This window comes from Mandrillus leucophaeus, unplaced genomic scaffold, assembly GCF_000951045.1.
Source record: "Mandrillus leucophaeus isolate KB7577 unplaced genomic scaffold, Mleu.le_1.0 Scaffold163, whole genome shotgun sequence".
In the NCBI taxonomy this organism is placed as follows: Eukaryota; Metazoa; Chordata; class Mammalia; order Primates; family Cercopithecidae; genus Mandrillus; species Mandrillus leucophaeus.
Window position 1 is genome coordinate 901,253 of NW_012101621.1, and position 27,699 is coordinate 928,951.

A 27,699-nucleotide genomic window follows, 5' to 3' on the forward strand; every position below is an offset into this window, starting at 1 on the left:
GCATAGGTGGCTTTCTAGAGTGCCCCCTGTGCTTTTAAATTGTAATCAAGAGTGATCCATTATAATCTGTATACTGTCTTCTCTTTTATACCAAAAAAAACTCTGAAAATGTTGAGTGAAGCGAAAGAGGAGAACATGATGTTCCAGGTGTGCCATTCTCACCCTCACCCATGCTATTTAGAAATCTCCCAAATGGCAGCCTAGTTCCTAGTCTGTGAGGAGTCCTTCTGTAGCAATATATACATATACACATACATACATATGGCTTCTTAAATATAAAGTCATTAACTCCCAACACAAAAATAAAAATACATTTTTTGTCCCTATATCAAGAAAGCTCTTACACGGCTAGGAGTATTGCAATTTTCCAGTATATCCTAGGATTAGATGGAGTTTCAGACATTTTTTTCAGAGGTGCATTTTTCAGCTAAGTAATCATAAAAGCCTCTCTATGTCAATTAATTAGGAGATAAAGTGACAAAATATAAAAGCATTGTTAAAAGTTTGTTATTATCTTATATAGTAAATAGAATAAAGGCATTTTCACAGCCATAAAATATTGCAAGGATCCTACATCAGAGATAGATAATCTTAAACATAAATGTTTAAGTTAACCTTTTTAGGGATCTTCCAGCTCTGAAGCTCCTACACAGGTATTATAGAAATTAAGTAATCTGGCCGGGTGTGGTGGCTCACGCCTGTAATCCCAGCATTTTGGGAGGCCGAGGCAGGCAGATCACCTGAGGTCAGGAGTTCAAGACCAGCCTGACACATGGAGAAACCCCGTCTCTACTGAAAACACAAAAATCAGCCAGGCATGGTGGCCGGTGCCTGTAATCTCAGCTACTTGGGAGGCTGAAGCAGGAGGATCAGTTGAACCTGGGAGGCGGAGGTTGTAGTGAGCCAAGATCGTGCCACTGCACTCCAACCTGGGAGACAAGAGTGAGATTTCCGTCTTAAAAAAAAAAAAAAAAAAAAAAAAAAAAAGACATGAGAGAAAGAAAGAAAGAAAGAAAAGAAGAGAAAGAAAAAAGAAAGAAAGACAGACAGACAGAAATAAAGAAAGAAAGAAAGAAAAAGAGAAATCTGTACAATTGGGATAAATACTCTTTCTGAGGAGAAATAAAATATTAACTTCATTATATAATTATTACCTTTCTTTTTCTTTTTCTTTGAGACAGAGTTTTGCTCTTGTTGCCCAGGCTGGAGTGCAGTGGTGTGATCTCAGCTCACTGCAACTTCTGCCTCCCGGGTTCAAGTGATTCTCCTGCCTCAGCCTTCCTGAGTAGCTGGGATTACAGGCATGTGCCACTACACCCAGTTAATTTTGTATTTTTAGTAGAGATGGAGTTTCTCCATGTTGGTCAAGCTGGTCTCGAACTCCCGACTTTAGACGATCTGCCCACCTCGGCCTCCCAAAGTGCTGGGATTACAAGCAGCTTTATTGATTGATTACATTTTTTCTAGGTGGTCGTTGGCAAGTCACTTAAGTCTGAGTTCATTCTCAAAAATGAAGTTCGGTAACATTTATTCCTCAAAGCATGTTTGAGACTCAGAGGTAATAACTGTGAGCATCTCAAGAATAAGTGCTTTCAACCACAGTTCATTTCTTCCTCCTTTCCTTTAGAGGTTAAAATTCTTAAACATTATGGTCAGTTGAAGAGTCAGCTTACCTATTCACCCCCGCTGTAATTCCACTCAAAGAGAAACTCAATGTAAAATTGGGTACCTCTTCTTGAGAAGCCTCTACAACAGAATACTGACAGCTTCCATCACCCCAGCACTCCTGGACTTCCTTTCTCTCACACATAAACTTCGTTAAGAACCTATGTTCATTAGAGTGATGCCTGACTGCATTTCTAAAATTTGGGACACTATGGAACATAGTTCCAAGGTAAATACTACTACATAGGGTGGTTGTTACTGTTCTCAAGCTTTGTTAGTAACAGAACAAAGAAATTCACACTACTTCAGAAGAGGATCTGATGAGACCTCAGAAGGAACTTCCTAACACTAGGAATCATTAAACGCTGGAGGAACGGAACACAAAAAGAGATATATCTTCTTTCATTTGAATAGATTTAAAAAGTGGAACAAATTGAATAAATGAAGAGTATTTAGAGACATAAAGATAGAAAAGTTGATCTTTCAAGGTGTCCTCTAATCCTAGGACTCAATTAATGCTTGTTATCATTTGTGGCCAGTAAATTCTCCTGAGTTCCCGAGTTCTCTTGATTATGGTCAAAAGGCATAGGTGGCTTTCTAGAGTGCCCCCTGTGCTTTTAAATTGTAATCAAGAGTGATCCATTATAATCTGTATACTGTCTTCTCTTTTATACCAAGTCATCAAAATGGTTTTTACACATTTACAAGATGAGTTAAGAGTCTTCCAAGAAAGAGTATGTTTTTCAAATCACCTCTTCTGCTCATTCTTTAACAAGGCAACGGAATGCCACATGGTTTTATTCTCAGCTTCTTCATAGCTGTCTTCATATCAGCATTTCTGAGTGTGTAGATGAGGGGGTTCAACATAGGTGTAATCACTGTGTAAAACACAGAGAATATCTTATCCACAGAGAAGCTGCAGAAAGGCCTCAAATAGATGAATATACATGGCATGAAGATCAGGCTGACCACTGTCAGGTGAGAGGTACAGGTAGAGAGGGCCTTGTTCTGGCCCTGGCGGAAGTGTGTTCTCAGGGTGATCAGGATGATAGCATAAGAGAATAGTAAGATCAAGAAGCAGACAAGAGACAGCAGACCACTGTTGGCTATCATCAGCATCTCTACCACATAGGTGTCCATGCAGGCCAGCTTGATGACCTGTGGGACATCACAGTAGAAGTTGTCCAGTTCATTGGGGCCACAGAAAGGCAGCTGGATGACTAGTATGATCTGCATGATAGAGTGGATAAAACCCCCACACCAGCAGGCAAGAACCAACCAAAGGCATAGCTGGGGATTCATGACTGTAAGGTAGCGCAAAGGGTTACAGATGGCAACATACCTGTCATAGGCCATGACTGTCAGGAGAAACATCTCACTGGCTCCTAGAAAGTGGAGGAAGTAGATCTGGGTCAGACATCCTGAAAAAGAGATGCTCTTGCTCTGCTGTAGGAAATCCCCTAACATCTTTGGCACAGTAACACAGCTCAGGCATAGGTCAATGAAAGAGAGATGACCTAAAAAATAATACATAGGAGATTGAAGCAGGTGAGCATGGACTTGCACTGTTACCACTATCAAGAGGTTTCCCAGGACAATAGCAATGTAAAAAAACAAAAATAGTAAGAAGAGAAATAGCTGCAGCTCCCAAGAAGATGATAGGCCCAGAAGAACAAATTCTGTCACGTTAGAATCTTGTTCCTTTTTCTTCAAGCCAAGAATATCAAGTGACCTAGAGAAAGAAGAATTAAATCAGAACAAAGGAGATTTAAGGTAGAGATAGATACATAGATAGGATATAAATTATATAAAAATTATTTAAGCAAGATCTATGAGGTAGTATAGGCAGTACACTCTTACATTGATAGAACAAGGAATTTTGTTCGTTTCTTCCAACTCTTTATTTCTGTAATGCTTTTAAATTGCATTAACAGTAAACTAGAAAGAAACACAATGACCTGGACATGAGGTGATAAGTGCATGCTAATCTTTCCATTTCTTTTAATAGACAGAATAATGTCCTCTAAGGACAAAAGTTCTGGAATGGAATATCTAGATCCAATGCCTAGCTTCACCATTACCAATGGAGTACTCTCAGGCAAGGAAATAAACCTCTCTGAGTTTTATTATTTGGTTATTCAGTTTAATGCAGAGTTAATAATATCTCCCAAGATTGTTTTGAGAACCAAATGTAATGCCTTTGAGCACCATAAAAAAAAACTAGATCTCTCAAGATGAGGAAATAGATCTTACTCATCTTTGTAACCACAGCACAATACTTACTGCATAGCAGAAGCTCAATAATTTATCAAATCAAAGGAAGAATGTTTTGTAAACAACAAATTGCTATGTTGTTCAAAGGTTAGTAGTTACTACGAATAAACGTATTAGGAAACAAATCATTTAGGAAGGATTGAAAAAGAGCTCATATTTTTTTGTCTTTACTATCCCAGGTCACAGAAATTGGGAAGTTTGTAAAAATGAGGTAAGAAGAAATAGTCTCAGTCTTTAAGATATAGGAAAGCATCAGACTCAGAATGAGTAGGACAATGATTAAAAGACACTAATCACCAAGAGAAGAGACCAAGGGCCATGACCCACATCATGGGGGCATGCACAAAAGCCCACCATGACCCTTTTTTAAAACAGAGTAACAAGAGAAATCAGAGTTGTATTGCTTCTGGACTTTTCAACAACCATAGATCCATAAGAAAATAAAGGATTTGCTAAGATATTGTTAGATACATAAGAAAATAAAGGATTTGCTAAGATATTGTTAGATCCATTTTCCCCTGCTCTACACTCATACTCATTCCCAACGTTTGGTGACAGTACCTTGGATTACAAACAGAAAATCAGAGAACGTTGATACATTTCTTCCATTGAAGTAGTTAAAAATTAGTAGATGCTTCTCTGTCTAGAATATTTTTTATCTAGAACCAGCTATAAGCAAAATATGAAGTAAGACAAGATTTTATTTTGTGTCCCAAGCTTTGTAATCCATGATCCATGTTGCACTTGGTTCTATCGAATCATTCAGAGAATGTTACCCAATAAAATCCTTCATACTAGATATCAGGTATTTACAAAGACAATGCAGTAAAGTACTTAAATTGTAAAAATAAAAACCCCTAATGACAAGAAAACTTTCTCTAGGATATTATTCCAAGATGAGCCAGTGAGAGAGAGATTCGGGGCTCAAGCCACCTTTGGATGCCTCTGTCACACTATGTTTGTGACCATCCACTTCATCTGCCTATATAACCAGGTGCACAGGTGCATCTAAATCTATAATCTCATAACTAATAGAAGGAATCACCTCACTTTCTAGAATCAATTGGAAAATAAAACAAAGTAAGAAATACAAGTTAGGGAATGATTTGCTGTTATACGTACAGCCCTACTTGAGCTCTGCTATATTGGAAATTCTCCAATCTTTTTTGGATGCACCAAGGATTGCAAATTTCCATAAGAAAACATCATTTTGATGTTCTTTTTAGTTATCTAAAATGCAAAATTAATAGGGGTTAAGTCTCATTAAAATTATGGATCTAATTTTTAAAAATAATCTTGGGAAAACTGGAAAAGTCTGAGAAAGAGAAACCAAAGTTATTTTTTTAATTAAAAAAGGTTTCTAGAAGCCAGAAAACAATGGGAACACATAATCTAAAGTGCTGTCATAATTTAGTCTCAGAATACGGCTGAGAAACAATGTGATTATTTTCTAATGTAAAGGCATAGTATACCCAGGGTGTATGGTACACTTGTTATTTCCACCAAACATTTGTTGAGAAAGAAATGATTATATTAAAACAGACAATATTAAAACTAAATAAATCAGAAGGATAGATTAAGTAAGAGAAGAATATGTAAAATATGTTTTAACCCAAATTATTACAGTCCATTTATAAACCTGAGTTTACGGCCTACTTGTTTAAAGTAAGATTTAATATTAGGAAATTTTAGTACTATAAATATTCTGGACAGTCCCTAGGTGATTATTCTGATAAGATTTTATTAATAATATCAAAATCTTTACAATTACTTAAGATAAAAATAGGCAACCCTGTATGTTAGTTATTTGAGTTTTAATCAAGGTAAGCGCTGGATTCTGGTTATTCTTGGATTTTTTTTACTGACAATGAATTTGCAATCTTCAGCCAATATGAAACATAACACTAAACAATATAGAAAGCTTCCTTTTAGGTTGAATAACATTTCCACATTTGGTAGTCACCTCCCAGCTTCTGTGTTTCTGAAGTCTGATCACAGTAAGAAACTAAGCCTGTGACTGTTCTGTGAAGAATGAAAAGAACACGACACCCATCAACATGAAGGAATGTCTACACCCCAAAACTACCCCCAATCACAACATAATTTCCCTTGCCAAAGCCCTGCAGAGCGTGGAAAGCCACATTCAAAAATACCAGCTCCATTACCCCATTAGCAGTAAGATCAGGCCCTATCAAGCATTTCATGTTTCAGAGCCTAAAAATAACCTAAGAATGTGAAAAAGTCAATAAAAATTTTAAGTACACAAAATGAGCCAAAATAATTGAGAATGCTTAATGCAAAATGAAAGTCTTTATGGAAGGACCCTGCTTTGAGAGAAGAGGACAAACTAAAGCTCCTTAAATAATCAAAGGCTACTTGTGTGCAGCTGAGCAGCTGGTCGCTCATCTTTCTAAACAGGGAACCAGAGATGTTTATGAGGAAAATATGAAGAAAAGGAGTAAAATTTTTCTCCTGGTACTTGTGCATGTGTGTGTTTTAAGCATAATAGCATACTATATTTTGCTATTATGTTTGTCTTGTATTTATTTTGGTCTGTGTGGAACGAAATGCATTATCAGAGGAGGAAATGTGACTAGCTCAACAATAGAAAATGACTTGCTAGCTGGAGTTTCAATTCCATATGAATTCCTTCTGGAGGCATTTGATGCATTTTTAAATTTCTCCTGAAAACCAAGAAGTGGACACCATTGTTGAAGATGGTACCTACAGTGGTATTGTCTATTGAGAAAGAAACAATCTTTCTGCTCTAAACTTCTTTGGCCTTGTTTGAAACATTGCTTTCTATATTGCACCTGTGGAAAGTAAAGAAGATTTTAGTAAAAAGAAACTTTAATAATTAAAGAAATGGAAAAAGGAATCTAGAAGGGACTATAGCAGAATTAGGTAGTCTTAAGACAATATTGCCATGAAACCCGTGCCTTCAGTTATGTGAATTTGGTCCTATCTTATCCAAATCTTGCAACTATGTTCTAAGATGCCACTAGCCCTAGAATTCCTTGATGCTATAGGAATTTCACTGTTCTGTGAATGTTTCTAAGAGTAAATTTAAAACAACAAAACTCAAATGATCTCTTAAATGTAAAAATGATCAATGCCAGAGTATATAGAGAAAAAGAGTGAGGACAACAGTAAACATAAAAATAGCATCAGAGTCAGACAGAGGAGCAGGAAGGGGAGGGGAGCTTTGAATAAACATATCTGAGAAACCTACATCTTTGCTTGTCAGAAGCTATGTGGTTTCAAGGAAGGAAGATGTTTTCCTGCCATTCATCCTACCAATCCTGTCTTCAGCTTCAGGCCAGCAAAATGGGCAATCTTCAGATGACCATCGCAGCTGCCCAGTGCATGTCTTAACTGCTTCCTTATAAGCCAAGCCCTAGTTGAGGGCGGGCTGCATGAACTGGAAATATCTCCTATCCCTAGGACTCTAGCTGTATCTGAGGTTTTTATGGTTCTTACAACACTGCTTAGCTTAATGAGCCCTGGGATTCCCTAGGCTGCTGCTGTTTCAGTTGTATTAAATTTAGTTCTTGCTAGGAAGCTGACCTTGGGACCTGCAGGCTCTGAAGCAATTAGAACTGCTTCATAACAGAACCCACTTATTTTACTTACTTTGGATTGATTAATTTGTAATTTGTCATTGATTTATTTGTATATGCCATCCATTTTCCATGCCTCAGTCTGTATCTGAAGAAGATTCTCACTGGTTTTTCTCTCAACCATGCTCCTTGAAGTGGCAGAAGCTGAAGGATAAATACCATGCTAAGGTATTTATCTCTGGGATAATTCCAGGGATAGCTTAGTATTTATCCTTTAAGGTAATATAGAGTCTTGATACAACACCTGATCTCTTGAAACCTCGAGCAGCTTACCTACTGGCATTTATTCATGGAGTGTATCCAGAAAACACAGCTGTTGTCATTAGTAATTTAACTTTTTATAGACTGACTGTCAAATCTAATTTTTTAAATATCATAAAACATAATTCTCAAATACATAATGAACACATCAAAACCTGTATTTAACTAATTAATGAGGGATAGCAGGATAACAAACCCTGTTCAAAAAAGAATATGAAAAGTGTGATTTTACATAATCAGAGCAAAAAATGAACACTAAAATAAAATTGTTAAATTAGACGTAATCCAGTTAATGTCTCATGACACAGATTTACCTATATAACAAACCTGCATGTGTACCTCTGAACTTAAAAGTTAAAAAATATCAACATGACAAAAATATTCATTTTATTTCATACAGCTCTAAAAAGGGGTAATAAGACCTTAATCTTTGGGATTATCTTTTCTACCACACTAAAAAGATACAATTTAGCAGTTTTCTATAACATCTACCTATATGTAATTATACAATGTCTGAGATTCCATAATTCATATATAATAAGTTAAACAAAATCACATTTGCTAGAGAGTCAGATGACTCTTAGCTGGGCTTGCTAAACAATGTTTTTTGTTTTGTTATTTTTTATTTCTGTTGGTACATAGTAGGTGTATATATTTATGGAGTATGAGAGATTTGGGTACAGGCAAATAATACATAATAATCACATTGTGGTAAATGGGGTATTTATCCCCTCAAGTATTTATCCTTCGTGTTACAAACAATCCAATTATATTCTTTTGGTTATTTTAAAATGTGCAATTAAATCATTATTTACTATATTCACCCTGTTGTGCTATCAAATACTAGATACTATTTGTTCTTTATATTTTTTACCCCTAACTATTCCCATTTTTCCCCATCCCACACCTCCACCATCCGTCTCAGTTTTTGGTAACCATCATTCTACTCTTTATCTGCATGATTCAATCGTTTTAATTTTTAGTTCCCACAGATAAGTGAGAATATGGGAAGTTTGTCTATCTGTGCCTGGCTTATTTCACTTAACACAATAATCCCCATTTCCATCTGTGTTGTTGCAAATGATCTCATTCTTTTTATAGCTGAATAGTACTCTATTGTACATTATGTACCACATTTTCTTTATTCATTCATCTATTGATGGAAACTTAGGTTGCTTCCACATCTTGGCTATTATGAACAAAGCTAAAACAAACATGAGAATGCAGATGACTCTTTGATATACTGTCATGTTTTCTTTTGGGTCTACATCTAGCAATGAGGTTGCAAGATCATAAAGTAGCTCTATATTTAATTTTGGGGGGAATCTCCAAACTGTTTTCTATAGTAGTTGTACTAATTCACATTCCTACCAACAGAGTATGAGAGTTCCCTTTTCTCCTCATCCTCATCAGCATTTGTTATTGCCTGTCTTTGGATAAAAGCCATTTTAAATGGGGTGAGATGATATCTCATTGTAGCTTTGAGGTACATTTCTCTGATGATCAATGGTGTTGAGCACCTTTTTATATATCTGTTTGCTATTTGTATTGTCTTTTGAGAAATCTCTATTCAGATCCTTTGCCTAGTTTTAAATTAGATTATTAGGTTTTTTTCCTATAAAGTTATTTCCTGGTTATTAATCCCTTGCCAGATGGGTAGTTTGCAAATATTTTCTCCCATTCTGTGGGTTGACTCTCCACATTGTTGATTGTTTTTCCTTGGATGTGCAGAAGCTTTTTAACTGAATGTGATCCCACTTGTCCATTTTTGCTTTGGTGGCCCGTGTTCGTGGAATATTTCTCAAGAAATCTTTGCGCAGATCAATATCTAAGAGAGTTTCCCCCAATGTTTTCTTTTATTAGTTTAATTTTTTAAGGTCTTAGATTTAAGCCTTTAATCCATTTTAATTTGATTTTTGTATATGCCAAGAGATAGGGGTCTTGTTTCATTCTTCTGCATATGGATATCCAGTTTTCCCAGCATCATTTATTGAAGAGACTGTTCTTTCCCCAATGTACGTTCTTGGCACTTTTGTAGAAAATGAGTTCACTGTTGATGTACAGATTTGCTTCTGGGTTCTCTATTCTGTTCCATTGACCTATGGGTCTGTTTTTTATGCCAGTACCATGCTGTTTTGGTTACCATAGCTCTATAGTGTAGTTTAAAGTCAGGTAATGTGATTCATCCAGTTTTGGTTTATTTGTTCAGGATAGCTCTGGGTATTCTGGATCATTTGGGCTTCCATATCAATTTTAGGATTGTTTTTTCTATTTCTGTGAAGAGTGGCATTGGTATTTTGATAGAGATTCAATCTGTAGATTGCTTTTGGTAGTATAACATTTTGACAATAACTGTTTCAATTCGTGAACAAGGAATATCTTTCCATTTCTTTGTGCCTTCTTTAGTTTCTTTCATCAATGTTTTATAGTTTTCATTGTAGAGATTTTCACTTTTTTGGTTAATTCCTAGGTATTTAATTTTATTTGTAGCTGTTGCAAATGGGATTACTTTCTTGGTTTGTTTTTCAGACAGTTCACTGTTGACATATAGAAATGCTACTGACTATTACATATTGATTTTGTATCCTGCAACTTTACTAAATTTGTTTATCAGTTCTAATAGTGTTTTTGCTGAGTTTTTAGGTCTTTTCAAATATAAGACCACATCATCTGCAAACAAGGATAATTTGACTTTTTCCTTTCCAATTTGGATGCCTTTTATTTCTTTCTCTTGTCTGACTGCTTTAGCTAGGACTTCTAGTACTATAGTAAATAAAGTGGTAAAAGTTGGCATTCTTGTTGTGCTCCAGATATTAAAGGCTTTCAGTTTGTCTCCATTCAGCATAATTCTATCTGTGGGTCTGTCATGTATGGCTTTTATTATGGTGCAGTTTGTTCCTTCTATACCCAGTTTTTTGGATTTTTATGATGAATGGATGTTGAACTTTTCAAATTTTTCAGCATCAGTTGAAATGATGAGATGGTTATTCTCCTTCACACTGTTGATTGTGTATCATATTGATTGATTTTCACCTATAGAACCATTCTTGCATCCCTGGGATCAATCCTACTTTGTATGTTGTCATTTACTTGTGGAAGCTAAAAATTAAAACAATTGAACTCATGGAGATATAAAGTGGAAGGTTACCAGAAACTGAGAAAGATAGTGGCTGGGGGGATGGCAAGCAGGTAGGGATGGTTAATGGGCACAAAAAGTAGTTAGAAAGAACGAATAAAATCTAGTATTTAATAGCACAAGAGGGTGACTATCATCAATCATAATTTAATTGTACATTTCAAAGTAACTAAAAGAGTGTAATTGAATTGTTTGTAACCCAAAGGATAAAAATGCTTGAGGGGGATGGATACCCCATTTACCATTATGTGATTATTATGCATCGCATGCCTGTATCTAAGTACCTCATGTACTCAATAAATATATGCACCTACCACGTACATACCAAAGCTTAAAATAAATTCTAAAAAAGAAAAGAAAAGGCCAGGCACAGTGGCTCACATCTGTAATCCCAGCACTTTGGGAGGCCAAGGCAGGTGGATCAACTGAGGTCAGGAGTTCAAGACCAGCCTGGCCAACATGATGAAACCCCGTCTCTAATAAAAAATACAAAAAAAAAAAAAAATTAGCTGGGCCGTGGTAGTGGGCACTTGTAATCCCAGCTACTCAGGAGGCTGAGGCAGAAGAATTACTTGAACCCAGGAGGTGCAGGTTGCAGTGAGCCCAGATGGCGCCATTGCACTCTAGCCTGAGCAACAACAGCAAAACTCTGTCAAGGAAGGAAGGAAGGAAGGACTACAAGGCAATAACTTGACCATAGATGCAAAAATTCTCAACAAAACACCAGCAAACTGAATCCAACAACACATTAAAAAGACAGTTCACCACAACCAAGTGGGTTTTATTCCAGGAATGCAAGAGTGATTCAGTACAAGTGAATCAAAAAATTTGATACATTACACTAATAGAATAAAAGACAAAAACTATACGATCATTTCAATAGATGCAAAAAAAAGCATCTGATAAAATTTATCCTTGCTTCATGATAAAAATTCAACAAATTTAGGCATAGGAGGAGCATACTTCAACATAATAAAGGCCATATATCAGAAACTCACAGTGAAAATCATACTGACATAGGAAAAACAGAAAGTCCTTCTTCTAAGAACAGAAAAAAGACAAGGATGCTCACTTTCACCACACCTATTGAATGTAGTACTGGAAGTTTTGACCAGAGAATCAGCAAGAGAAAGAAATAAAAGGCATTCGAATTGGAAAAGAAGTTAAATTGTTTCTCATTGCAGATGACATGATCTTATATAGACAAAAACATAAAAACGTTATCAAGACAACTCTTAGAAGTGATAAATGAATTCAGTAAGGTTGCAGAATACAAAATCAACATACAAAAATAAGTAGCACTTTTATGTGGTAATAATTGTCTGAAAAGAATTCAAGATAACAATCTTATTTATAATATCTACAAAATAAAAAAATATAACTCTTAGGAATTAATTTAACCAAGGATGTGAAAGATATCTACAATGAAGCCATAAAATGTTTATGAAAAAATTTGAAGACAGAAATAAATGGAAAGATAATCCTGCATTCATGGATTCAAATAATTAATATTGTTAAAATGTTCACACTACCCAAAACAATCTATGGATTTATCGAAATACCAATGACATTCTTCACAGAAATAGAAACAACAATCCTAAAATTTGTATGGAGCTTACAAAAGACCTGGAATAGCCAAAGCAGTCTTGACCCAAAAGAACAAAGTTGGAGGCATCACACTACCTGACCTGAAAGTATACTATAAAGCTATAGTAACCAAAACAGCATGATACTGGCATAAATACAGATGCAAAAACCAATGGAATAGAATACAGAGCCCAGAAATAAATCCACAGGCGATACAGTCACCTAATAATATTTTGACAAGGCTGCCAAGAACACACAATGGGGAAAGGTCAGTATTTTCAATAAATGGTATTGGGAAAACTTTGTATCTATATGCAGAAAAATGAACTTATAAACCCTTATTTCATACCATACAAAAAAATCAACTAAAAATAGTTTAAACACTGAAACATAAGACCTAAAGCTGTAAAACTAGTAGAAGGGAAAACATAAGAGAAAAACTATACAACACTGATGTAGGCAAAAGCTAAGGCAAGAAAAACAAAAATAGACAAAGGAGGTTACATCAAAATAAAAAGCTTCTGCTTAAAAGAAATCACAGAACCAAAAAATGACCTACAGAATTAGAGAAAATTTTTGCAAACTATGTATCTGATAAGGGGTTAATATTCAAAATATATGAGGAACTCAAGCAACTCAATAGCAAAAATCAGCAACTTCATCAAATAATTCATTTTAAAAGTAGGCAAAAAAACTGACTAGACATTTTTAAAAATATGACATGCAAATGACCAAAAAGCATATGAAAAAATCCTCAGCATCACTGATCATCAGGTAAATGCAAATCAAAACCACAATGAGATAGCACCTCAGCCCAATCATGATCAAACAGACAAAAGATGGCAATAGTTGGTGAGAATGCTGAGAAAAGGGAATGTTTATACACTGTCGGTGGTAATGCAAATTAGTACAGTCATTATGAAAAACGATATGAGGTTCCTCAAAAAATTAAAAATATATATAGTATATGGTTAAGTATACAGTAGGCATTCAGTAAATATTTGTGGAATAACTAAATGCCAATTAAATTTCTTGTGCGCTACATAAAATTCAACTCAAATATCTCTAATAACTCTGCAGGTATAAATATTTGATGAGCAGAGAATGATTTTTCTTCAAAATAGATATAGAGAGTATTATGGTAAAGCTTACCACTGTAGCTAAAATGACAATCCCTTTTACTACTTAATTATTCCTCAGGAAGCTTTGACAATACATGGACACAAAAGAAAAAAGAAAAGATAAGATCTGCTTCCACATTTTCACTATTCTTTAGGGGATAGTAAGAACTGGCTTTTGATTGTGAAAATTCAAAATGATATCCTCTTTTAAACAAACACTATCAAAACATCACAAGAGAGACAGAGCTCCAAGTCCCAACAGGCTATGATGCAAGTAAATAGACATATATAATACACTCACTTGAGCTTGCATTTTGACCATTAATATATGCTTTGAAGGTGGGGAAAATCTTTTAGGGTTTACTTTTTGCAACCCATGAGAGATTACAAACAGGATCATGCAATTCCTTGGAAGTTCTTCACGTGTCTTTGGCTCTGTGGAATAATATTTTGTCTCCTGTCCCTGACCTTCTCAGCATTCATTCAAAGAGTGAGTGGGAAGTATATAACACGTGAGTCACCCAGTTTTTTATTTTTTCAAAAATAATAGAAAATGTTTTCTTCTTGTCTTTGAGAAAACTAAAAATATATCTTAGAGTGAAATGCTGGCAAAGAATGAAGCTGAAAAATACAAGTTCTTCTTCTTGTTTCCCTGAATTCTGGAGGATATTTTTCAATTATGGTTCACATCCCGTTAAAATATGAATAGCCACATATACAAAAAGAATAGGATTTCAAATGAAGATGTATATTAACTGATGAATTGATGGAGAAGGGTATATTTTGGTAATTTTTGTTACTTGGTGAGTAGAAGAAATATGGCATATTTCTCTTTCCAGCAATATTTTCTTTCTCAAGCCCAAATACTGATTTTCAGTTCCATTACATTAATAAGACTTGGTATTATACAAATTACTTATTATTTAAGAAACAAAAATCTTCAGCTTGTATGACTTTTTCTTATTTTTGTTGTTATTTGGGCTAGAAGCTAACCAGAGAGTGATCAGGGGAAACGTTTCATGTTTCAGGTTTGCCTAGATAGGAAAGGCCTCAGAGAACCACCACAGTGAGATGCAAAATAGCACCAAAGGTCAAAGAAAGAAAAAGGAACATGTGGAAGAAAGCAGTGAATAAAAAACATGGAACATTCATAATATAAACCTTATCTGCCTTTCTTATTTTCCTGCAGCTGACTTGATCATGGTTAACAAATAACAAGCACATTGAACTTGGCTTCACTCAGATCAGCTGCTCTCCCTAAGGTCAATGTCATAATGGGCATATGAAGTTCATATATTCACCTGGAAGCATATAAAAATATTTAGAGCAATTTAAGGGCCAAAGTGTGGCACACTTCTTCACAGCATATAGTGTATCCAGCTACCTAAAAAGAAAAGAATGTATTTTGTATGCTAAACATTGGTAGAGATACATGAAACAGCATAAAAGACCATATATCTTCTAATGACCGAGTTCTTTCTTATTACCACTTTAAAACACTACAAGTAACCTGGAGTAGCTGAAATTGAAAGTAAATATTAATTTGTGCCCTGGCATGGCACTATATTGAGAAACAGTATTTTTAAATATCTTGTTTTGTATTTTATTTTTATATCACTAATGAATCATAATGAATCAAGTATTCATAGTCCTGTTGAAAGAACTTCATACCCAGATAAATATAGTATCAATAATGCAGGTAGACAGAAGAAAGAGTACACTCATTGTATATAGGTAATTTATTGGAATCACAAAAATTTGCATTCCCGGTTTCAAGTCTAGTGGTCTTAGCAAGAAAAAAAAACAAAACTCTCCACAATTCATATTTTCCCTGCTTTTTATTGTTGTGATTTATTAAAATAAATATGTGTAGGAATTGAGTCATGAAAGTTACACTTTTGTTGTTTAAACAAAAGTCCAATTGTTTACTACTTTATAATATTCATGATAAAGAATTTGGGTTGTTTCCAAGAAGAACCAGCATGTTCCATTTCATGTTTCAATTACTTCTGCCATCTCCATGTCTTCCAGACTAATGAATGTGTCCGGCATAGAAACTATCAACTTTGTTAGCTCCTTTATCCTCATGGGCTTTCCCTCAAGCCCAGAAATGCAGCTCCTCTACTTCAGTCTCTTCTCAGTAGCCTATACTCTCACCCTGATGGGAAATGCAGCCATTGTCTGTGCTGTGTGGTGGGACCGGCACCTTCACACTCCCATGTATATCCTCCTGGGAAATTTCTCTCTCCTGGAAATATGTTATGTTACTACAACTGTTCCTAAAATGCTGGCCAACTTCCTCTCCACGAGCAAGTCCATCTCATTCATGAGTTGTTTTGCACAGTTCTACTTCTTCTTCTCTTTTGGGTGTGACGAGGGCTTCTTCCTTTGCATCATGGCCTTTGACAGGTATCTTGCCATCTGCCGCCCTCTACATTATCCACGCATCATGACTAAACAAGTATGCACTGGCCTTATTATCTTTGCCTGGTCATGTGGGTTTGTAATCTTCCTGACTCCAGTTATTCTCATTTCACAGCTATCATACTGTGGCCCAAATATTATCAACCATTTTGTTTGTGATCCTGTCCCATTGATGATGTTGTCCTGTTCTGAAGACATCATTACCCAGCTCATTTACTCCACATTCAATTCTGTCTTCATGATTGGCACCTTTCTCTTTATCCTTTGTTCCTATGTTCTGGTGATTCTGGCTGTAATACGGATGTCCTCAGAGGCTGGCAAACAAAAGGCTTTCTCCACTTGTGCTTCTCATTTGGCGGTTGTCACCTTGTTTTATGGCTCTATCGTGGTGATGTATGTTAGTCCTGGATCAGGACACACAGTAAAAATGCAAAAAATCATTACCTTATTCTATTCTGTGATAACACCTCTCTGCAATCCTCTAATATATAGTCTCAGGAACAAAGAGATGAAAGATTCTCTGAGGAAAATCTTCAGGACTGGAAAGGTGTTAATAAAATATAAAAAAGAGATCATTTCCATTTATCAAATGGAACTTAATTAGACATGAATATTTGTCTACAAAATCATTGTTTTATTTAAGAACTGCTATAATAATGACCCATTAACATCTTAAACACCACTAACCATAATTTGCAATACTGTGGTCTTAAGAAGAAAGCTTCAACGGTGAATTAGATTTTGTGTTGAAGTGAATAAAAAGCATGTAAAATTCTGTGTCTAAGCTAATCAGAACCTCTATATGTAATTCAACTTTTTAAAAAGAATACAGATGTCCATTATGTATTACTGAGCTAAAGCAATTGATAACATATGTAACAGATATCATAGACTGCTCCCACAATTAACACTGTAATTCAATAATTGTCCACCAGCACATACTGGCTGAAAAAGAGTCAAGTTTTTAGATGTTCATCTTGTCAAAATGTAGCAAGTGGGCTTTACATTATGGAAATAGATTAATAGCCTTAGTTTGATATTCAGTGTTTTTTCAGAGAGTACACAAAACAAGAATTAGGAATTTAAAGCAGTTTAGTTACCTGGAATATAGTGCAGGTAAGACCTAAACAAAAAGGTGAGCACTACTCAGGCTATAGCTTGCTTTGCCGTAAACCCAGTTTAAACACAGGTTTTGATATCATAATTAATTTAGTATTAATACTGTGTGACTTGTGTACTGCTAGGCAGTACTAAAATAAAATTCTTAAAATCCATTTTATAAATATTTGACTAACATATTGCTTTGATTTTGATCTTTGCTTTGTTCTATGGCCATTTTTTCCAAATACAACTCTCAAAAACATGATGAAAAGGAATCACAATATGAAATGTAATTTACAGAATTTTAATTTGTAAGCCCTCATAGTTATTTGCTCCGCAAAATGAGGTGCAGCTGCAATTAGTTTTTGTGTCATAAAGAACCTGTGTTGAGAATATTTTCTGGATTTGAAAGGCAGGATTTATGTGAGTCCTGGGGAAATGGGTGGTTGTTTTATTATACTTCACATGTGAAATGTAAATTAAATAGCTAAATACTTGCCTGAAAAACTCTTTTATATAGGAAGAAAATAGGAACAATTTAGAACTTCATTCAAACTGACTTAAATGGTGGCCTCTCTTTAAAGTGCTGACAAATTTAACACTGAGTTTCACCTTTCCATGCCAGTTTTGTTTATCTTTCTTAATTATATGAGAAAAAAAGGGATAGAAATTCTTAATAAAATATAATGTCAATTGTTATGAGCATGCACCGTGCCCATATTTGCAATTATCTTCAAGTTAATCATTAACTAATCTTATCTTACCGATATTAAATTCTATCTCATATTGAGCTTGCTAGCACCTGATAGAAAAAATGGCAAACTATTTGATACAGTAAAAAGCATTTCCATAAGATACAAACATGCCTTCATTGTGACAGTATCTCTTCCTCAGTTTGTCCTCTGACTGGGCCAGGTCCCTGATGGGCACAGAGTTGAGAAACAAACATCTGCATACTTTGTGCTTATTCTCATAGGCCCATACATATGCCTCCACCTCAAATTTCCTTAAATCTGATTTTTCTGTATTTTGGGGGAGCTTTTCTTAGTGAAGTTTTTTTACAACAATCTTTATTCTACACATATCCTTATTTTGCATAGCAAGCTATTTCTCCCAACATTCAAAGTGGACAACTAAGTATATTGCTCCCAGATCATCAGTTTATGAGGATTTCCTCCATCACTACATTCTATGGCTACCCTTGAGAGGTGTTAAACTGCAGCATGCAGTCATACCTATGGCTTCATGGTGGGAAATAGATAGATTTCATACAACCAACTAATAAAGGAGGAAAGAGCCTCAGGCTTCGCTCACAAATGGATTGTCTGAATATACACTTGGATAAGGAAAATATTGACTAATGCTGCAGCTTAACGCCTCTCAAGGGTAATCATAGAATGTAGTGATGGAGGAAATCCTCACAAACCCATGATTTGGGAGCAATATACTTAGTTGTCCACTTTGAATGTTGGGAGAAATAGCTTGCTAGGCAAGTAGAATAATGATTGTTGTAAAAAAGCTTCACTAAGCAAAGCCCCCCAAAAATACAGAAAAATCAGATTTAAGGAAACTTGAGGTGGAGGCCTATGTATGGGCCTATGAGAATAAGCACAAAGTATGCAGATCTTTGTTTCTCAACTCTGTGCCATTAGAAAGTATCCTCCAGAGTGGAGGCACTCAATAGCTAGGTGAAAAGAATGAGTCATCTAAAAATGTCAGTCAACTCTGATTTCATTCACCTCAGTGCTTATAAAAGGGAATATAAAGAAAGTTTTATACATGGAAAATATGCACGAGCCAGAAAATATGGGCATTCTCTTACCAAGGTTGGTGACAAGTCACTGAGCCACTGATGAGCCACTGAAGATGCAGCCTTGATGAGAAACCAACACTAAGCCCTCAATATGGCATCAATCTTTGAGAAAACCAGCCAGCAATGGGTGGCAAATTGATTACATCAAATTTCTTTTACTTTGGGGGGTGCAAAGTGACATGAAAGAGCATAGTCAACCTCTACTTCTTCATTTCTTTTTTTTTTTTTTTTTTTTTTTTTTTACACGGAGTCTCACTCTGTTGCCCAGACTGGAGTGCAGTGGCGCAATCTCGGCTCACTGCAAGCTCTGACTCCTGGGTTCACGCCATTCTCCTGCCTCAGCCACCCGAGTAGCTTGGACTACAGGCACCCACCACCACGCCTGGCTAATTTTTTTTGTATTTTTAGTAGAGACGGGATTTCACCGTGTTAGCCAGGATGGTCTCGATCTCCTGACCTCGTGATCCTCCCGCCTCGGCCTCCCAAAGTGCTGGGATTACAGGCGTGAGCCACCGCGCCCGGCCCTACTTCTTCATTTCTTATTCACTCCCCAACCCCCTATGATCTTGCTTTCTATCTCCTCTGTTTGACTAAAACTTCTTTTCATCATGTTTCTATAGAGGATTAACAATAATCATCATATGGATATTTTATCTTAGGTATAAGAAAGTATAGTAACTCAAATAGGTTTTTCAATCTACCATTGTTTTCATTAGTCAACATTATCTTAGCCAGTGAAGATGTGAACTCTACATTTTGTAATTCTGTGTTGTTTGGGTTTGAAAACCTTTGCTATAACCTGGGAATAAGTTGTCTTGGATCAGTTGCAGCCTCTTATGAACAAGAGTAAAGATGAAAAAGTTGAAAAATGTGTATTACCCTATAATTGCAACCCGAAATCTAGCTTATTTTTCATGTTTCACATGAAATAGATGTTTAACCTAGTAGTTCTCAACTTTAATATCCATATCAATCACCTATGGATCTTTTCAAAACGCAGATTCTCTGTGACATCAGGAAGATTGAAGAATAGGAGGTCCCAGTTTTCCCTCCCCTTCATAGAATGTTCAATTAGCAACTGTACACAGACAAAAACTCCTACATGAACACTTCAAAACTCATGATTAAGCCTGAGAAACCTGTGTGAACTAAAGAACCAAACAAAATGCCACATGAGAAGGGTAAAAAGAATAGTCTCACTTTGACCACATCACCTCTCCCTCTCTCCCAAGTCAGCACACCACTTAGAATTTTTCTAGGCCCACAGTTTCTACAGTAGGAAAAGAGAACTAGAGGTGGACATTCACCTTCCCTGCATTCCAAGATACTTCCCAGGAAGCCTGCTCTGGTCTCACCTTGGAAGGAGCATGGGGTAATAAAATGGCTAGACTACTATGGTCAGGTAGAAACAGAGCAGGAAGGCAGAGCTCATAGTGGCAAACATGCAGATCTTGGTGGTAGCTCTATGTAACGGCCATCAGTGACATGTGATTAGCGACATTAGCCAACAGTGTAACAAACCAACAAAGTCAAGCTGGTTGCCCCTGGAAATAGGAAGTTCTACCTGGCTTGAATCCCTAAACAATCAGCCTCCATGCCAGCCCCAGATCCCATAACAAAGCCCAGGGAGGGGAGATGACCACAGCACATTTTGATAAAGTACAAGGGCTAGACCTGCCCCACTCAGAAGTCCAGACAGTAGTTTGGCTTAGTCTCAAAACCCACAACAGGGACCCAGCCAGGCAGGGAGATGCATATCACAGCCCATTTTTAGCACAGTGTAGGGTCCAGAACTGCCTTACCTGGGGACTCGAACAGTGGTTCAACTCAGCCTCAAAATCATCCCCAAAGCCCACTCACAGAGAGAGATACCTGCCACAGTGCATTTTGGCAAAGTGAAAGGGCTATATATACCCCAACAAGGAATCTAAATGGTGGTTTGGCTCAATCTCAAAGCCCACCCCAATGTCCCACCCAGGCAGGAAGGCAAACATCAAATGTGCATTCCCACCAAGTATAGTAGTTGTACTCTCCATCTTGAGCAGTGTCTCCACCTAATTTTGTGAGTAAGCCTGCAACCCCAAACAACTGCAGAACTCAAATAGTGGTATCATTTAGCCAGGAAATACATCCTGTGGCCTGGCCCAGTCAGAGGCAATCACCATCCAAGCAAGCAATTTTGTCTGCTTGCAGAGCTCATTTAGTGGTCTTACCAAAAATCAGAGCCCAGCCAGTAGTCCCAGCTGAACTCAGAGCAAAGACAAAAGCTGAGCCATCAGGAGAACCTGAAAGCAGAAAGCAAGCTCTACTTTCCCAGGGTTAGTACCAGCTGACCAATCTAGAATCAAAGTCTAGACTAAATACTGAAAGTCTATCCCTGCCAACTAATACCTCCTCAAATGAACAGACGCCAGCACAAGAACACAAGGATTGTGAAGAATTGGGGAATGATGACACCTCCAAAATAAACTAATAAAACTCTAACAATGAACCCTAAAGAAATGGAGATTTGCAAAATGACTGACAAAGAATTCAGAAAAGTCCCCTTTAAAAATGTAGTGAACTACAAGAATATAACAATAGATAATTAAATAAAATTTGGAAAATAATACACAAACAATATAAGCTTTTTGACAAAGAAATAGAAATAATAAAAATATAGAAATCTTAAAGAATAAAATCACTGAAATGAAAGTGCAATAGATAGCTCTAACAACAGGCTCAATCAAGCAGAAGGGAAACAATCAGTAAGCTAAAGACAAAACATTTAAAATAATTCAGTCAGAGACCAGGCGCAGTGGCTCAAGCCTGTAATCCCAGCACTTTGGGAGGCTGAGGCGGATGGATCACGAGGTCAGGAGATCGAGACCATCCTGGCTAACACGGTGAAATCCCGTCTCTACTAAAAAATACAAAAAACTAGCTGGGCGAGGTGGCGGTGCCTGTAGTCCCAGGTACTCAGGAGGCTGAGGCAGGAGAACGGCGTAAACCCGGGAGGCGGAGCTTGCAGTGAGCTGAGATCGCGCCACTGCACTCCAGCCTGGGCGACAGAGCGAGACTCCATCTCAAAATAATAATAATAATAATAATAATAATTCAGTCAGAAAAAATAAAAAGAATGTAAAAGAATAAAGAAAGACTCTGGATATGAAGGAAAACTATTAAGACCTAATATTCATCTAATAGGAGTTTTCAGAAAGAAAAGAAATAGAAAAGAGACCAGAAAGCATATTTGAAGAAGAAATTCTAAAAAATTACCAAATCTGGAGAAAGTTGCTAACATCTAAATACAACAGATGCAGAGGTATGCAAACAAGTTTAAGCCAAATAGGAATTATCCAAGATGTATAGTAATCAAAATAACAAAAATTAAAGAAAAAGAAAACATTCTGAAAACAGCAAGTAATGAGAAGCACATCACATACAAGGGAATACCAAAATAGCTGTCACTGGATTTCTCAGCAAAAACCCAGGAGACGAGGAGAGAGTAGGATAATGTATTCAAAGTGCTGAAGAGAAAAAACAAGGCCAACAAGACTACTTAACCCAGCAAAGTTGTCCTTGGCAAATGAGAGAAAAAAAAAACTTTTCCAGACAAACAAAAGCTATGGGAGTTCATTACCACTAAATATATCTTAAGAGAACCACTAAAGGGAGTTATTTGAGCTAAATTAAAAGGCTGCTAATTAAAAACATAAAACATATGAGAACACAAACGCATTGGTATAAGAAATACAAAGTCATAACCAGAATATTCTGACTGTAATGACAATGTGTAAAGCAGTTTTTTTCCTATAGTACAATGGTTAAAAGACAAACCTATTAAAACACATAGAGCAAAAATAGTCAATGGATACCCATTAGAAAATGATGTAAATTTTGACATCAAAAACATAAAATGTGGGAGAGGAGAAATAAAGTGTACAGATGTTGTTGGCAAATAGTGTACAGTTGTTGTTTCTGTCAGCTTAGAATAGTATATCACATAAAAATAAAGACTAAAAACATCACCCAACACTACATAAGTACATGGAAATTAAGTGACTTGCTCCTGGATAACTTCTGGGTGAACAATGAAATTAAGGCAGAAATAAAAAAAGTCTTTGAAATAACTGAAAACAGAGACAAAATATGCCAAGATCTCTGGGATGCAGCAAAAGCAGTGTTAAAAGAAAAGTTTATAGCACTAAACAATTACCTCAAAAAGTTAGATATATCTCAAATTAATGACCTAGCATCAAACAGAAGAGCTAGAAAAATTAAAACAAAGCTAGCAGGAAAAAAAATAACTAAAACCAGAGCAGATCTGAATGAAATAGACCAGAAAATTAATGCCAAGAATCAATGAAACCAAAAGTTGATTCCTTAAAAGGATAAACAAGATTGATGGGCTGCCAGCTATAGTAACAGAGAGAGAGAGAGAGAGAGAGAGAGAGAGAGGAGAGAGAGAAGATTCAAATAACCACATTAAGAAATGACAAAGGTAACATTACAAATGATCCCAGAATACAGAATATCCTCCAATACTATCAGGAACACACCTCTATGAACACAAACTACTAAATCTAGAGGAAATGGATAAATTTCTGGAAATAACCTCCCAAGATTGAATCTGGGAGAGATTAAAACCCTAAAAGACAAATATTAAGGTCCAAAATAGAAGCAACAATAAAAATCTACCAACCAAAAAAGTCCTAGACCAGATGGTTTCACAGCCAAATTCTACCAGACATACAAAGAAGAGCTAGAACCAATTCTACTGAAACTATTCCCAAAAATGATGAGAATGGACTCCTCCCTAACTCGTTCTATGAAGGCACATCTCTTTGATACCAAAACCTGGCAAGTAAAAGTTTATAGCTACAAGTGCCTACACCAAAGAAGTAGAAAAATTTCAAATAACCTAGTGATGTATCTTTAAAAACTAAAACAGCAAAAGCAAACAAATCCAAATTATTAGAAGAAAATAAATAATAAAGGTCAGAGTAGTAATAAATGAAATGGAAACAAAACATACAATACAGAAGATCAGCAGAGAGAAAAGTTTGTTTTTTGAAAAGATAAACAAAATCAACAAAACTTTACCTAAGAGAAAAAGGGAAAAGACCCAAATAAATAAAATTAAGACATAAAACCAATACTGCAGAAATTAAAAGGATCACTTGCAACCATATGCCAATAAACTGGAAAATCCAGAGAAAAATAGATAAATTCTTAGACATATACAACCTACCAAGTTTGAGCCATGAAGAAATCCAAAACCTGAACAAACCAATAACAAGTAATGAGATCAAAGCCCTAATAAAAAGTCTGTCCACAAAGAAAAGCCCAGGACATGACGGCTTCTCTGTTGAATTTTACCAGATACCTATAGAAGAATTAATACCAGTCCTACTCAAACTATTCCAAAAAATATAGGAACACAGAATACATCTAAATTCATTCTATTAGGACATTATTACTCTGATACAAAACCAGAAAGAGACATATCAACAAAAGAAAACTACAGACCAATATCCCTGATGAACACTGGTGCAAAAATCCTCAAGAAAATACTAACAAACTAAATCCAACATCACATTAAAAAATTAATTCACCATGATCAAGCGAGTTTTATTCCAGAAATGCTAGGATGATTCAACATATGCAAATCAATAAATGTAATTCATCACATAAACAAAGTTAAAAGCAGAAACCATAGGATCATTTCAATAATGTTGAAAAAGACAACCATAAAATAGGAGAAAATATTTGTAAACTATCCATCTGACAAGGGATTAACAACCAGAATTTATAAGGAGCTCAAACAACTCAATAGGAAAAATCTGATCATCTAATTTTAAAATGGGCAAAAGATCTTGCTCAAAGGAAGACATATAAATGGCAAACAGGCATGTGAAAAAGTGCTCAACATCATTGATCATCAGAGAAATGCAAACCAAAACTACAAGATGAATCATCTAACCCCAGTTAAAATGGCTTATATCCAAAAGACAGGCAGTAAGAAATGCTGGCTAGGGGCGGGGCGCGGTGGCTCACTCCTGTAATCCCAGCACTTTGGGAGTCCGAGGCGGGCAGATCACAAGGTCAGGAGATCAAGATCATCCTGGCTAACACGGTGAAACCCTGCCTCTGCTAAAAATACAAAAAAAAAAAAAAAATTAGCCGGGCGTGGTGGCGTGCGCCTGTAGTCCCAGCTACTCGGGAGGCTGAGGCAGGAGAATGGCATGAACCTGGGAGGCGGAGCTTGCAGTGGGTGGAGATCATACCACTGCACTCCAGGACCTGGGCAACAGAGCAAGACCCTGTCTCAAAAAAAAAGAAATTCTGGCTAGCATATGGAGAAAGGGGAACCCACTGTTGGTGGGAATATAAATAAGTACAATCACTATAGAGAACAGTTTGGAGATTTCTCAAAGAAAACAAAAATAGAGCTACCATATGACCCAGCAATGCCATTGGTAGGTATATACATAAAAGAAAGGGAATCAGGATATCTGAGAGATACCTGCATTCCCAAGCATACTGAAGCACTATTCACAATAGCCATGATTTGGAAGCAACCTGTGTGCCCATGAACAGATGAATAAATAAAGAAAATGTGGTTAATATATACAATGGAGTAATACACAGTCATGAAAAAGAATGAGATCCTGTTATTTGCAACAACATAGATAGAACTGGAGGTTATTATGTTAAACAAAATAAGCCAGGGACAGAAAGACAAATTTTCCATGTTCTCACTTATCTGTGGGAGCTAAAACTTAAAATAACTGGATTCATGGATATAGAGAATAGAGTAATGGTTACCAGAGACTAGGAAGAATACTAGGGTTAAGGGGAGGAATGGATAATGGTTATAAAAATACAGTTAAATGGGATAAATAAGATCTAGTATTTGATAGCACAACAAGGTGAATTTAGCCAAACATAATTCATAGTACATTTAAAAATAACTAAAAGAGCATAATTGCATTGCTCGTAACACAAAGAAAGGGTAAATGTTTGAAGTGATGGATATCCCATTTACTATGATGTAATTGTTATACACTGTATGCCTGTAGCAAAATATCTCATGTACCCCATAAACATATACAGTCACTGTGTACCCATAAAAATTAAAAAAGGAAAATATAAAATAAACAACCTGATATTACAACTCAAGTGACTAATAAAAGGAAAGCAAACTAAACCCAAAGTCAGCAGAAGGAAAGAAATAACAAGGATCAGAATGCAAATAAACAAAATAGAGACTAAAACTATAATAGAAAAGAACTCAATGTAATAAAGAGTATTTTTTCAGAAGGATAAACAAATCAACAAACCTTTAGCCAGACCAAGAAAAAAAGAGAAAGGACTCAAATATTAATACAATCAAAAGTGAAAAGGGAGACATTACAACTGATACCATAGAAACATAAAAGCTCATAAGAAAAAAAAAGCTTATAAGAAAGTATTATGAACAGTTGTACACTAACAAATTGAATAAAGTAGAAGAAATAAATAAATTCCAAGATACATGAAAGATACCAAGACTGAATCAAGAAGAAATAGTAAGTATGAACAGATCAAAAATGAGTAATAAGATTGAATTGTAATAAAGTCTCCCATCAAAGAAAAGCCCAGAATAGCTTTACTGTTGTATTCTACCAAACATTTAAATAATTAGCAATCCTCAAACTCTTCCCAAAAAAATCTAAGAGGAAGGAATACTTCCCAACTTTTTTTAAATGGCCAACATTACTCTGATACCAAAGACAGACAAGAACAAGAAAAAGAAAAGAAAAATGACAGATCAATATCCCTGATGAACGTAGATGCATGAATCCTCAATCAAATACTAGCACACTGAATTCAATAGCACATTAAAAAGATAACTTACCATGCCCAAGTGGATTTACCCCAAGGATGCAAGATGGATCAACATACATAAATCTATAAATGTGATATACAACATTAACAAAATGAAGCCCCAAAATTATATAATCATCGAATTAGATGCAGAAATAGCATTGGAAAAATTCAACATTGTTTCATGAAAAGATTCTCAACAGAGCTGGTTTAGAAGAAATATACTTCAACACAATAAAGACCATATATTACAAGCCTACAGCTCACATTATACTCAACGTACCCTCCAAATCTCAGGTTTAATTGTGATCCCCAATGTCAGATGGGGTGCCTGGTGGGAGGTGTCTGTGTTATGGGGGTGAATCCCTCATTGGATGGTGATGGTATCCAACCCAACCCTCATGAACAGGTTTGTATTTTACCTATAGTAGAGTTACCATTAGATCTGATGGTTAAAAAGAGTATGGAACAACACCCCCACACACACACAACCTTGCTCCCTCTCTTGCTATGTGACACACCTGCTTCTCCGTTGCTTTCTTCTATGAGTAAAAGCTTCCTTAGGCTTCAGAAGCTAAGCAGATGCTGATGCCATGCTTGTACTGCCTGCAGGACCATGAGCCAAATAAACCTCTTTTCTTTATAAATTACTCAATCTCAGGTATTCCTTTATATCAATGTAAAATGGACTAACACAAATGTTATTGGTGATTTATGCAATGGCCATTTTAAGGGTGTGGTGGGGGGAAGCCATATTTAAATATATTGGAGGTGAGGAAGACATGAGGAAAAGATGAAGATTCCTTACTGTCTTTTAAGTATGGCAGGCACGCTCCTGCCTCGTGG

At 36.0% G+C, this 27,699-nt stretch overlaps 2 protein-coding genes across 2 annotated transcripts in view; one reads left to right on the plus strand and one right to left on the minus strand.

Moving 5' to 3' along the window:
• Positions 1-2,433: 2,433 nt before the first annotated feature.
• Positions 2,434-27,699, minus strand: part of LOC105536801 (olfactory receptor 4Q3) — a 28,200-nt gene continuing 2,934 nt past the window's right edge. Inside the window, exons 2-3 of the mRNA XM_011976284.1 lie at positions 16,533-16,627; positions 2,434-3,397 (exon numbers count right to left, since the gene is read on the minus strand). Of these exons, the coding sequence (XP_011831674.1) occupies positions 2,434-3,198 (765 nt within the window). The 5' untranslated portion in view covers positions 3,199-3,397; positions 16,533-16,627. The remainder of the gene's footprint in view (positions 3,398-16,532; positions 16,628-27,699) is intronic.
• On the plus strand, positions 15,659-16,692 carry LOC105536802 (olfactory receptor 11G2). The gene has a single exon (XM_011976286.1). The coding sequence runs from the start codon at positions 15,685-15,687 to the stop codon at positions 16,690-16,692; it is 1,008 nt and encodes a 335-aa protein (XP_011831676.1). The 5' UTR covers positions 15,659-15,684.